Genomic DNA, 14,112 nt, shown 5'->3' on the forward strand with positions numbered 1-14,112 from the left:
TTTGAAATTTCATAAACTAGGTATTAGCACCTCAATTCACTTTTCTGTTCCCTATAAGCTTCCAGGACTTCCACCTCAGGCTAGAGACATAGGTAGAGAACTTGAATTAAGTTGACCTTTCATGACTTTTTGATACTTCTGTTGAATCCTCTGTCAACCTGACCCTGGGACAAGAATGCCCCAGTTATGGCATTCTGTCCAATTAATTGAACTCCCTCATTCTCCTGGATCCTTTCTGCTAAAGGCCTTCACGTTCTTCTTGAAGTGTTCAATGGACACAACACTAGTTGTGGCTGAAGCAGTATGTTACAAAGATTCATCATAACTTCCTTGCTCTTATACTCTATGTCTCTGTTCATAAAATACAGGATCACCATTCCATGAGCCTCTGGATGTCCTCTTGGAAGTTCATTGCCCTTTTCCTCATAGTTGACTACACTTAAAAGTCTTGTGTATTCTGCAAATTCTGGGATTGTGCCCTATGCAAACAATTCCAAGTTACTTTTATATCATAGAAAGCAATGGCTGTAATTCTAACCTATGAGGCGTATTACTTTAAATCTTCCTCCAAGGTGAAAAATATCTCTTCATAACTAATCTCTAATTCACATTATTTAGTCAATATTATATCTGTTTCGACACTGTCCCTTTTATTCCATGGGTTTCAACTTTGCTAGCAACCAATAATGTGCATCTCCAAAGCATTTCTCTCCTCTCTTCCTACTTTTCTTCCGACTTCTGCTGGAAACATTAGCCAAGATATGTGTTAAAAAAAATCTGAAGCCTTTATTACTTTGAGGTTTAATTTCATTTAATTCTCTACTTCTGACGTCTCCACCATCGAAAAACTACCTCAAGTTCAGATTTTTTTTAACACATATCTTTACTTCAAGACTACAAACTCATCATAAGTCCTTACCTGACCTGACCCCATAGTGAAATGACTTCTAAAATCCTCTTCTTGCTTTCGTCCCACTGTGCTCTTACCCTATCCTATCTGTGAAATCTACTCTAATCCTCCACTTATGCTTTCACTCACTGATACTGGATTTTTTTTGTACTTCACTCAGTTCTTCTTTCAGCATGGCTAATCATAAAAGGCACGTTTTTCCTGTACTTCCACCTTGCATCACTTGCCAAAACATCCTTAATATATTATCTTTATGCTATCTTCCCATCATTCTTTCTTTCCATGCTTCTTTTGTTCAATATCCAATACTTGTTTTGCACTGTGTGGTATTTCTGAATGAGGTGTGCAGAGAAACCTGTCACAAGTCTTTAATTGTGCTTCATTTCTAACATTTCAAAATGTTGATACCTGGGATTTCGAGATTGTGGCCATTTCAGAGACATGGCTAGAGGAGGGACAGGAATGGTTGTTGCAAATTTCAGGATTTAGATGTTTCAGTAAGAACAGAGAAGATTGTAAAAGGAGGGGGATGTGGCATTGTTAATCAAGGGTAGTATTTTGGCAGCTAAGAGAACATTTGAGGACTCATCCACTGAGGTAGTTTGGGCTGAGGTTAGAAACAGGAAAGGAGAGGTCACCCTTTTGGGAAAGGATAGCAAAAGATGATTCTCGATAGGAGCGAGAGTAACAGGGTAGTTGTTATGGGGGTCTTTAACTTCCCCAATATTGACTATGAATACTATAGTTCAAGTAGTTTAGATGGGTCAATTTTTGTTCAATGTGTGCAGGAGGGTTTTCTGACACTGTACGAAGGTAGGCCAACAAGGGGTGATGCCATATTGGATTTGGTACTGGGGGAATGAACCCAGCCAGATGGTAGATTTGGAGGTACGTGAGCACTTTGGCGATAGTGACCACAATTCTGTTATGTTTACAATAGCAATGGACAGGGAGAGGTTTATACCGCAGGGAAAGGGGAATAACTGGGGGAAAGGCAATTATTATGCGATTAGGCAAGATTAGAATGCGTAGGAAGGGGATGGAACTGCAGGGGATGGACACACTTGAAATATAGAGCTTATTCAAGGAACAGTTACTGCGGGTCCTTGATAAGTATATACCTATCAGGCAGGGAGGTAGTTGTCGAGAGAGAGAGCCATGGTTTACTAAAGAAGTTGAAGCTCTTGTCAAGAGGAAGAAGAAGGTTGATGTGAGGATGAGGCGTGAAGGCTCAGTTAGAGGGATTGAGAGTTATAAGTTAGCCAGAAAAGATCTAAAGAGAGGGCTAAGAAGAGCCAGGAGGGGGCATTAGAAGTTGTTGGCGGATAGGATGAAGGAAACCCCTAAGGCCTTCTATAGGTATATCAGGAGTAAAAAAATGACTAGAGTAAGATTAGGGCCAATCAAAGTTAGTGGTGTGAAAATGTGTGTGGAATCTGAGGACATGGGGAAGCGCTTAATGAATACTATTTGTTAGTATTCACATTGGCAAAAGGCAATGTTAGTGAGAATACGGAGATACAGGTACTAGATTAGTGGTTGACAAAGAAGAGGTTTTGGCAGTTTTAGAAAATCTGAAAATAGATAAGACCCATGGAGCAGATGGGATTTATCCTCGGATTCTCTGGGAAGCCAGGGAGGAGATTGCAGAGTCATAGAGATGTACAGCATGGAAAGAGACCCTTCGGTCCAACACGTCCATGCCGACCAGATATCCCAACCCAATCTAGACCAACTGCCAGCACCCAGCACATATCCCTCCAAACACTTCCTATTCATATACCCATCCAACTGCCTCTTAAATGTTACAATTGTACCAGCCTCCACCACTGCATCTGGCAGCTCATTCCATACACGTACCACCTTCTGAGTGAAAAAGTTGCCCCTTAGGTCTCTTTTATAACTTTCCCCTCTCACCCTAAACCTATGCCCTCTAGTTCTGGACTCCCTGACCACAGGGAAAAGACATTGCCTATTTACCCTATCCATGCCCCTCATAATTTTGTAAACCTCTATAAGGTCACCCCTCAGCCTCCGACGCACCAGGGGAAACAGTCCCAGTCTGTTCAGCCTCTCCCTAAAGCTCTCATCCTCCAACCCTGGCAACATTCTTGTAAATCTTTTCTGAACCCTTTCAAGTTTCACAAAATCTTTCCGATAGGAAGGAGACCAGATTGCATGCAATATTCCAACAGTGGCCGAACCAATGTCCTGTACAGCCGCAACATGACCTCCCAACTCCGGTACTCAGTACTCTGACCAATAAAAGAAAGCATATCAAATGCCTTCTTCACTATCCTATCCACCTGCGACTCCACTTTCAAGGAGCTATGAACCTGCATTCCAAGGTCTCTTTGTTCAGCAACACTCCCTAGGACCTTACCATTAAGTGTATTAGTCCTGCGAAGATTTGCTTTCCCAAAGTGCAGCACCTTGCATTTATCTGCCACTTCTCAGCCCATTGGCCCATCTGGTCAAGATCCTGTTGTAATCTGAGGTAACCCTCTTTGCTGTCCACTACGCCTCCAATTTTGGTGTCATCTGCAAACTTACTAACTGCACCTCTTATGCTCGCATCCAAATCATTTATGTAAATGACAAAAAGTAGAGGACCCAGCAACGATCCTTGTGGCACTCCTCTGGTCACAGGCCTCCAGTCTGAAAAACAACCCTGCACCACCACCCTCTGTCTTCTACCTTTGAGCCAGTTCTGTATCCAAATGGCTAGTTCTCCCTGTATTCCGTGAGATCTAACCTTGCTAATCAGTCTCCCATGGTTAACCTTGTCGAACGCCTTACTGAAGTCCATATAGATCACATCTACTGCTCTGCCCTCATCAATCCTCTTTGTTACTTCCTCAAAAAACTCAATCAAGTTTGTGAGACATGATTTCCCATGCACAAAGCCATGTTGACTACTCCTAATCAGTCCTTGCCTTTCCAAATACATGTACATCCTGTCCCTCAGGATTCCCTCCAACAACTTGCCCACCACTGACGTCAGGCTCATCTGGTCTATAGTTCCTTGGCTTGTCCTTACCACCCTTCTTAAACAGTGGCACCACTTTAGCCAATCTCCAGTCTTCCGGCACCTCACCTGTGACTATCGATGATACAAATATCCCAGCAATCACTTCTCTAGCTTCCCACAGAGTTCTAGGATACACCTGATCAGGTCCTGGGGATTTATCCACTTTTATGCATTTCAAGACATCCAGCACTTCCTCCTCTGTAATCTGGACATTTTTTCAAGATGTCACCATCTATTTCCCTACAGTCTATATCTTCTATATTCTTTTCCACAGTAAATACTGATGCAAAATACTCATTTAGTATCTCCCCCATTTTCTGTGGCTCCACACAAAGGCTGCCTTATTGACCTTTGAGGGGACTTATTCTCTCCCTCGTTACCCTTCTGTCCTTAATGTATTTGTAAAAACTCTTTGGATTCTCCTTAGTTCTATTTGCCAAAGCTATCTCCTGTCCCTTTTTTGCCCTCCTGATTTCCCTCTTAAGTATACTCCTACTTTCTTTATACTCTTCTAAGGATTCACTTGATCTATCCTGTCTATACCTGACATATGCTTCCTTCTTTTTCTTAAGCAAACCCTCAATTTCTTTAGTTATCCAGCATTCCCTATACCTACCAGCCTTTCCTTTCAACCTAACAGGAATATATTTCTGGATTCTTGTTATCTCATTTCTGAAGGCTTCCCATTTTCCAGCCGTCCCTTTACCTACGAACATCTGCCCCCAATCATCTTTCATAAGGTCTTGCCTAATACCGTCAAAATTGGCCCTTCTCCAATTTAGTATTTCAACTTTTAGATCTGGTGTATCCTTTTCCATCATTATTTTAAATCTAATAGAATTATGGTCGCTGGCCCCAAAGTGCTCTCCTACTGACACCTCAGTCACCTGCCCTGCCTTATTTCCCAAGAGTAAGTCAAGTTTTGCACCTTCTCTAGTAGGTACATCCACATACTGAATCAGAAAATTGTCTTGTACACACTTCACAAATTCCTCTCCATCTAAACCCTTAACACTGTGGCAGTCCCAGTCTATGTTTGGAAAGTTAACATCCCCTACCATAACCACCCTATTATTCTTATAGATCGCTGAGATCTCCTTACATGTTTGTTTCTCAATTTCCCTCTGACTACTAGGGGGTCTATAATACAATCCCAATAAGGTTATTATCCCTTTCTTATTTCTCAGTTCCACCCAAATAACTTCCCTGGATGTATTTCCGGGAATATCCTCCCTCAGCACATCTGTAATGCTATCCCTTATGAAAAATGCCACCCCCCCCCCCCCCACCCTCCTCTCTTGCCTCCCTTTCTATCCTTCCTGTAGCAGTTGTATCCTGGAACATGAAGCTACCAGTCCTGCCCATCCCTGAGCCATGTTTCTGTAATTGCTATGATATCCCAGTCCCATGTTCCTAACCATGGCCTGAGTTCATCTTCCTTCCCTGTTAGGCCCCTTACATTGAAATAAATGCAGTTTAATTTATTAGTCCTACCTTGTCCCTGCCTGCCCTGACTCTGACTCCCTGGGTCCCACCCTGCCACCTTACTGGTTTAAATCCTCCCAAGCAGTTCTAGCAAATTTTCCTGCCAGTATATTACTCCCCTTCCAATTTAGGTGCAATCCGTCCTTCTTGTACAGGTCACTTTTACCCCAAAAGAGATTCCCTGCCCTCATTAGCTTGTAACACTGGGAGTAATCAAGATATTACTACCCTTGATGACCTCCTTTTTAAATTTCTGCCCAGCTCTCTGTAATCTCCCTTCAGAATCTCAACCTTTTCCCTTACTATGTCGTTGGTTCCAATTTGGACAATGACCCTCTTGCTGGCTTCTCTCCCCCATGAGAACATTCTGCACCCTCTCTGAAACATCCTTGATCCTGGCACCAGGGAAGCAACACACCATTCTGCTTTTTCGCTGCTGGCCACAGAAGCATCTGTCTGTACCTCGAACTAGAGAATCCCCTAACACAATTGATTTCTCGGAACCTGACGTACCCCTCATTGCATTTGAGCCATTCTTCATACCAGAAATTTGGCTGTTCGTGCTTCATTCCCCTGAAAATCCATCACCCCCTACATTTTCCAAAACAACATACTTGTTTGAAAAGAGTATATCCACAAAAGACTCCTGCACTAGCTGCCTACCTCTCTTACCCTTCCTGGAGTTAACCCATCTGAGACTTTCCCCCCTTCCTATAACTGCCATCCATCACATCCTGTTGCTGCCACAAATTCCTCATCGCTTCTAACTGTCTCTCCAACCGATCCATTCGATCTGATAAGATTCGCAGCCAGCAGTATTTATAGCAGATTTAATCCGCAGTAACCCTTAAACTCTCTTTCAATTCCCACATCTGACAAGAAGTACATATCACTCTATTAAAGGCCATTTTTGCTCCTTCACAATCTACAGACCCAGAAAATAACACCATCTTATTCCTCTACAAACACAGCCCCAGGTTAAATTAATAGTTATGGCTTATATTTTAAGTTTAATCAAGAGACATATCTCCAAAAACATATAATCAAGAAAGAACCTACTCTACTCACTACTGCAGATTCTCTGTAGGTCACACTTAAAATGACGAGTAACTTCTCTGATTCTGTGCTGTGAACTTCGCCCAACAGTTCTTCCAAGATTAGTTGTGAATTTCACTGTTTGATCATTTTCCCAGATGCACTCCGATGTCCAGCGATACACGAATTCAAACATCAAAGGCAGTAACTGTGCAGGTTCTCTCTCTCTCTCTCTCTCTCTCCCCTGCACTGACCTCACACCATGTGCTTCCTTTTTCTGTTCTTCTCCCTTTTAAAACTGCTGTTGTTTTGATTTTTTTTTTCAAAGTTCCTAAACAATGCAACAGCATATGAAATAGTAATTGCTGTTCCTGCAATTCAAGGAAATCACCTCCAGCACCTAAAATACCTCAAAAAAAAAGGAGCAGCTGTTACAGCCAGAAATATTTCTCGTCCTCCATCTTGGATTGCCCAGAATCCTCCAGGACTTTAGCTTTGATCTTTATGTCATCATTGATAGGAGTAGTGCCAGAAGACTGGAGAATAGAAAATATTGTTCCCTTGTTTGTGAAGGGAAGTCGGGACAACCCTGGTAATTATAGGGTAGTGAGCCTTATTTCGGTTTTGGGTAAGATGTTGGAAAAGGTTATAAGAGATAGGATTTATAATCATCTGGAAAGGAATAATTTGACTAGGGGTAGTCAACACAATTTTGTGGAGGGCAGCTCGTGCCTCCCTAACCTTATTGAATGGGTTATCGAGGGCTGAAGGACCTGTACTGCGCTGTAACATTCTATGTTCTATCCAACCTTTCTTTATAACTCAAACTTTCCATACCCAGCAACATCCTGGTAAATCTCTTCTGAACCCTCTCCATCTTGATAATGTCTTTCCTATAACTGGGCAAGTATAACTGGACACAGTATTCCAGAAGACGCCTCACCAATATCCTGTACAACCTTAACACAATGTCCAACTCCTATACCCAAAGGACTTAGCAATGAAGGCAAGCATGCCAAACGTCTTTTTAACCATCCTCTTGATATGTTATGTAGCTGCACCCCTAAATCCCTCTGTTCTACAACACTACCATAGGCCTTACCATTAATTGTATAAGCCCTACCCTTGTTTGTTGTACCAAAATGCAATAACCTCACATTTATCCAGATTGAACTCGATCAACCATTTTTCAGCCCATTGACCCATTTGTTTTTGAAACCTTAGAAACCCTTCTTCACTGTCTACTATTCCATTAATTTTGGTGTCATCTGCAACTTACTAACCATACTTTCTATATTCTCATCCAAGTCATTCATATAAATGACAAAGAGGACCCGGAACCAATCCCTGTAGAACACTGCTGGTCACAGGCCTCCAGTCCATAAAGTAACCCTCCACCAATATCCTTTGTCTCCTGCCAAAAGCCAATTATGTATCCAATTGGCAAGCTCACTCTGAATCCTATGTGACTTAACTTTACTAATTAGTCTACCATGCAGAACCTTGTCGAAGACTTTACTAAAATCCAAATTAAAACATCTACTCCTCTACCATCTTCAACCTTTTTGGTAACTTTCTCAAAAAACTTAGTCATGTTTATGAGATATGATTTTCCTCACAAAACCATGCTGACTATCCCTAATCAATTTTTGCCTCTCTAAATGTCCATAAATCCTATCATTTTATAACCTCCCAACAACTTATCCACAACCGCAATTAGACTCATAGATCTATAGTTCCTCAGTTTCTCCTTACAACCTTTCTTAAACAAAGGTGCAACATTAGCCACCCTGCAGTCATCAGGCATCTCACCTGTAGTTATGGATGATGCAAATATTTTTGCAAGAGGTGTTGTAATTTCCTCCCTTACTTCCCACAACATAGTGGGATACATTAGATCAGGTCCTGGAGATTTATCCACTTTTATATTTCTAAACCTCTCAAACGTCCTCTTCTGGAATGTGAACTATTTATAAAGCATCAAAATTTCTCTGCATTTTCTAGACTTCATTTCTTTCTCCACAGTAAAAACTGACATGAAATATTCATTTAATATCTCTCCCTTCTCCTGGGGTTCAACAGAAAGATGGACATTAGTCCCAAGCAATTGTTTTAAAGGACCATAAGACATAGGAGCGGAAGTAAGGCCATTCGGCCCATCGAGTCCACTCCTCCATTCAATCATGGCTGATGGGCATTTCAACTCCACTTACCCACATTCTCCCTGTAGCCCTTAATTCCTTGTGACATCAAGAATTTATCAATTTCTGCCTTGAAGACATTTAGCGTCCCAGCCTCCACTGCACTCTGCGGCAATGAATTCCACAGGCCCACCACTCTCTGGCTGAAGAAATGTCTCCGCATTTCTGTTCTGAATTTACCCCCTCTAATTCTAAGGCTGTGTCCACGGGTCCTAGTCTCCTCACCTAACGGAAACAATTTCCTAGCGTCCACCCTCTCCAAGCCATGTATTATCTTGTAAGTTTCTATTAGATCTCCCCTTAATCTTCTAAACTCCAATGAATACAATCCCAGGATCGTCAGCCGTTCCTCATATGTTAGACCTACCATTCCAGGGAGCATCCGTGTGAATCTCCGCTGGACACGCACCAGTGCCAGTATGTCCTTCCTGAGGTGTGGGGACCAAAACTGGACACAGTACTCCAAATGGGGCCTAACCAGAGCTTTATAAAGTCTCAGTAGCACAACGGTGCTTTTATATTCCAACCCTCTTGAGATAATTGACAACATTGCATTTGCTTTCTTAATCACGGACTCAACCTGCGTGTTTACCTTTAGAGAATCCTCAACTAGCACTCCCAGATCCCTTTGTACTTTGGCTTTACGAATTTCTCACCGTTTAGAAAGTAGTCCATGCTTGTATTCTTTTTTCCAAAGTGCAAGACCTCGCATTTGCTCACATTGAATTCCATCAGCCATTTCCTGGACCACTCTTCCAAACTGTCTCGATCCTTCTGCAGCCTCCCCACTTCCTCAGTACTACCTGCCTGTCCATCTAACTTTGTATCATCGGCAAACTTCGCTAGAATGCCCCCAGTCCCTTCATCCAGATCATTAATATATAATGTGAACAGCTGCGGCCCCAACACTGAACCCTGCGGGACACCGCTTGTCACCGGCTTCCATTCCGAAAAAGAACCTTTTATTCCAACTCTCTGCCTTCTGTCAGACAGCCAATCCTCAATCCATACCAGTAGCTCACCTCGAACACCATGGGCCCTCACCTTGCTCAGCAGCCTCCCGTGTGGCACCTTATCAAAGGCCTTTTGAAAGTCGAGGTAGACCACATCCACTGGGTTTCCCCGGTCTAACCTACTTGTCACCTCTTCAAAGAACTCCAACAGGTTTGTCAGGCACGACCTCCCCTTACTAAATCCATGTTGACTTGTTCTAATCCAACCCTGCTCTTCCAAGAATTTAGAAACCTCATCCTGAGGTTAGGCTAATTGGCCTATAATTTTCCATCTTTTGTCTTGATCCTTTCTTGAACACCCACACAGACTCCACATCATCCGACGCTATGTCATTCAGTGCAACAGCGATCTTCCAATCATCCAGGACTTTCCCTGACTCCAGTGATGCAAAGTACTTATTAAGTTCTCCTGCTATTTCCTTATCTCCCATCACCAGGCTTCCAGCATCAGTTTGAAGTGGCCCAGTGTCTACTTTTGCCTGTTGTTTGTTTCTTATGTATTGAAAGAAACTTTTACTATCATTTCTAATATTACTGGCTAGCCTACCTTCATATTTGATCCTCTTCTTCCTTATTTCTCTCTTTGTTATCCTCTGTTTGTTTTTGTAGCCTTCCCAATCTTCTGATTTCCCAGTGCCCTTGGCCACTTTATAGGATCTCTCTTTTTCTTTGATAGATTTCCTGACTTCCTTTGTCAGCCATGGCTGTCTAATCCCTCCCCAGATAATCTTTCTCTTCTTGGGGATGAACCTCTGTACAGTGTCCTCAATTTTACCCACAAACTCCTGCCATTTTTGCTCTACTGCCTTCCCTGCTAGGTTCTGCTTCCAGTCTATTTTCGTCAGTTCCTCTCTCATGCCCTCATAATTACCTTTATTTAACTGTAACACCATTACATCCGATTTTGCCTTCTCTCTTTCAAACTGCAGACTGAACTCTACCATATTATGATCGCTGCTTCCTAAGTGTTCCCTTACTTTAAGATTTTTTATAAAGTCTGGTTCATTACATAGCACTAGGTCCAGAATAGCCTGCTCCCTTGTGGGCTCCATGACAAGCTGTTCCAAAAACCATCCTGTAAGCATTCCATGAATTCCCTTTCTTTGGATCCACTGGCAACATTATTTACCCAGTCCACCTGCATATTGAAGTCTCCCATGATCACCGTGACCTTGCCTTTCTGACATGCCTTCTCTATTTCCCGGTACATGTTGCACCCCTGGTCCTGACCACAGTTAGGAGGTCTGTACATAACTCCCACTATGGTTTTTTTGCCTTTGTGGTTCCTCAATTGCACCCACACAGACTCCACATCATCCGACGCTATGTCATTCAGTGCCATAGATTTAATTTTGTTCTTAACTAACAAGGCAACCCCACCCCCTCTGCCCACTCCCTGTCGTTTCGATAAGTTGAAAACCCTTGGATGTTTAACTGCCAGTCCTGACCCCCCCTGTAAGGATGTCAAAGGATGTCAAGTAAAAAAATTTATTTCTTTCAGGAGAGGATTAATTACACCAATTTTGAAGGGACTGTTGGAATATTGCGTGCAGTTCTGGTCTCCTTCCTATCGGAAAGATGTTGTGAAACTTGAAAGGGTTCAGAAAAGTTTTACAAGGATGTTGTCAGGGTTGGAGGATTTGAGCTATAGGGAGAAGCTGAACAGGCTGAGGCTGTTTTCCCTGGAGCATCGGACGCTGAGGGGTGACCTTATACAGATTTACAAACTTTTGAGGGGCGTGGATAGGGTAAGTAGACAAAGTATTTTCCCTGGGGTCGGGGAGTCTAGAACTAGAAGGCATAGGTTTAGGGTGAGAGGGGAAGGATATAAAAGAGACCTAAGGGGCAACCTTTTCACGCAGAGGGTGGTAGGTGTATGGAATGAGCTGCCAGAGGATGTGGTGGAGGCTGGTACAGTTGTAACATTTAAGAGGCATTTGGATGGGTATATGAATAGGAAGGGTTTGGAGGGATATGTGCCGGGTGCTGGCAGGTGGGACTAGATTGGGTTGGGATATCTGGTCGGCATGGACAGGTTGGACCGAAGGGTCTCTTTCCATGCTGTACGTCTCTATGACTCTATGATTGTATGTACCAGAGGGGAAGGAGCCACTTAGGACACAAAATACAATCCGATGTGTTCAGAAGACAGTGTCCAAGGTATGACATCAACTGGCATTAGGGTCTGGAAAAAAAGTTGAGTTTAAAAAAAAGAAGAAAAAAATAAGTTGTGATTGTCTGTTAAATAGGAATGGGGCAAAGCAGCTAAAGGTGTGTCATGCTGTTGGAGGATGGAAGGGAGACGGTATATTTCAAAGCCTGTCTGCAGCATCATTTTCTCAGTATTTTTTGACTTTTTTCTTTCTTTCCTTCCTTTCGTTTTCATCTTCGAGGCCAGAGGAGTGTCAGTGGGTGGGGGTTGGGGGGGGGGGTGGAGGGTGGTGGGGGGGGCGGGGGGGGGGGGAGGGTGGAGGGTGGTGGGGGGGCGAGGGTGGAGGGTGATGGCGGGGGTGGGGGAAGCGGCTGCAGCATCGGTGGCATGGACTGGGATCCAAGGCAGCGGTGGCTGTGCCCAGAGCCTGGACTCATGTCTGGATTCTTGATGATACTGTTGAGATCGCACCACCTGTGGAGGCAGATTTCCTGGGGCATCAGTGTCGTCATTGCTGTTCCCGGAGCGGGAATCCTTGAGGACTGGAACACCTAGTAGAGATCTTGCAGAAGCTTTGAAGCCGTGCTTGAAACCCCATTTTGAACAGAGGATGAAGCAGCAGATTGTGGCAACAACACCTTACATTGTATCTTCAAGATATATGCGACAATAAATAAATCCTTCATTCAATCGTTCATCATATTTGACTTGGTTAAGGTAAAGAGTGATATAAGAAAGCAGCTAAGTGCATGATCTTGATTTTACTGATAAAGAATCCCATGAGCTCCTTGTCCTTGTTGGTGATGGTAGAAGGTGGTTAGGAAAAGAAGTTTCTTCATTCTTTGTGAATATTTGCAGAAAAGTGAATAGTTCTGCAAAAGCAAGTAAGGAATTTTTAATCCTAGGGATTTCATTCAGAAGAGCGGAAAATTTGCAAAAACTTAGCAAGAAGCTTTCTAATCAATGAAACTTTCAGAGAAAAGGTGTGAAGGATGATATAAGGAGAGGCGTTAAAAACAAATGACCAGCATGATACTCACATCCGGTCTGAGCCACATTGCCATCACAGTAGTTTATGTGGACAGGTGTTAGAAAGTATAAAGGTAGGCAGAGAGGCCTCAGTAAGGGGCCAATCACAACTGATGATAAACTCCACAAATTTTCTGAAGAAGTCATATTGTACTCAAAACATTGATTCTGTTTCTCCCTCCACAATGGCTGCCAGACCTGCTGAGCTTCTCCAGCACTTCCTTTATTCCAATTTACTGCATTCACAGTATATTTGCCTTTATCCAAAAGTTTTCTATTATAGAAATATTTGTGTCTAACCACTGTAACTTTGTTTTCAACCTTGATTAAACAACCTTTTACAGATGTTAGTGACATTATTGAAAGAAATAAGAAACATGGACGATTCAGGTCTTCTTCTGTCTCAAGCCGGTAAGAAGTTCCTTATTTCTGTTCCTTTAATGGAAACAATTTGATAGTAATTTTAATATATTTTTAATCTGTAATTTCCATAAAAATGAGCCCATTCTACTACTGCTAGACCACCCAAGATTTATGCAGTAAATTTCTTGCACCATTTTAAAAACGATAATAACATTTAACCTGGAATTGCATAAATATATGGAAACAAAAGCAGGGAAACACACTGTGGACGGCATGGTAGCACAGCAGTTAGCACTGCTGCCTCACAGCACCAGAGACCCGGGTTCAATTCCCGCCTCAGGCGACTAACTGTGTGGAGTTTACACATTCTCCCCGTGTCTGTGTGGGTTTCCTCCGGGTGCTCCGGTTTCCTCCCACAGTCCAAAAATGTGCAGGTTAGGTGAATTGGCCATGCTAAATTGCCCGTAGTGTTAGGTGAAGGGGTAAATGTAGGGGAATGGGTCTGGGTGGGTTGTGCTTCGGCGGGTCGGTGTGGACCTGTTGGGCTGACGGGCCTGTTTCCACATTGTAAATAATCTAATCTAAAGAAAAATAGGGATTAAGAGATGGAGGTGGTGAAAAGAAAATGAGATCAACCAAAATGGAACAATTTGAAAACAAATGTACTTTGTTTTTACCTACCTACGAGAAGTGTGTTTTATACTTAACAACAAGAAACAGAACATGCTATCAATGATACTTACCTTTTTTTTCTGTAACAGTTAAAGAGGGCATTATGATACATTCAGGTGTACTTTCTGCAATTTCAATGAATTGTAAAGGCAAAAGTAATGAGAACACAGTGATTTTGCAGCTTATTTTTCATCAGGAATGTAGTTCTACTTGTTTTGTCC

General features: G+C 42.6%; 1 protein-coding gene across 2 annotated transcripts in view; it reads left to right on the forward strand.

Annotated features, from left to right (window-relative positions):
- camkmt (calmodulin-lysine N-methyltransferase) overlaps positions 1–14,112 on the forward strand; it is a 385,974-nt gene that overhangs the window by 298,588 nt on the left and 73,274 nt on the right. For both annotated transcript variants that reach the window (XM_043695647.2, XM_043695646.2), the window contains exon 7: positions 13,201–13,267. In XM_043695647.2, the coding sequence (XP_043551582.1) occupies positions 13,201–13,267 (67 nt within the window). The remainder of the gene's footprint in view (positions 1–13,200; positions 13,268–14,112) is intronic.

This window comes from Chiloscyllium plagiosum, unplaced genomic scaffold (genome assembly GCF_037043375.1).
Source record: "Chiloscyllium plagiosum isolate Xiang-an unplaced genomic scaffold, Cpla_swu_hap1 HiC_scaffold_10, whole genome shotgun sequence".
NCBI lineage: Eukaryota > Metazoa > Chordata > Chondrichthyes > Orectolobiformes > Hemiscylliidae > Chiloscyllium > Chiloscyllium plagiosum.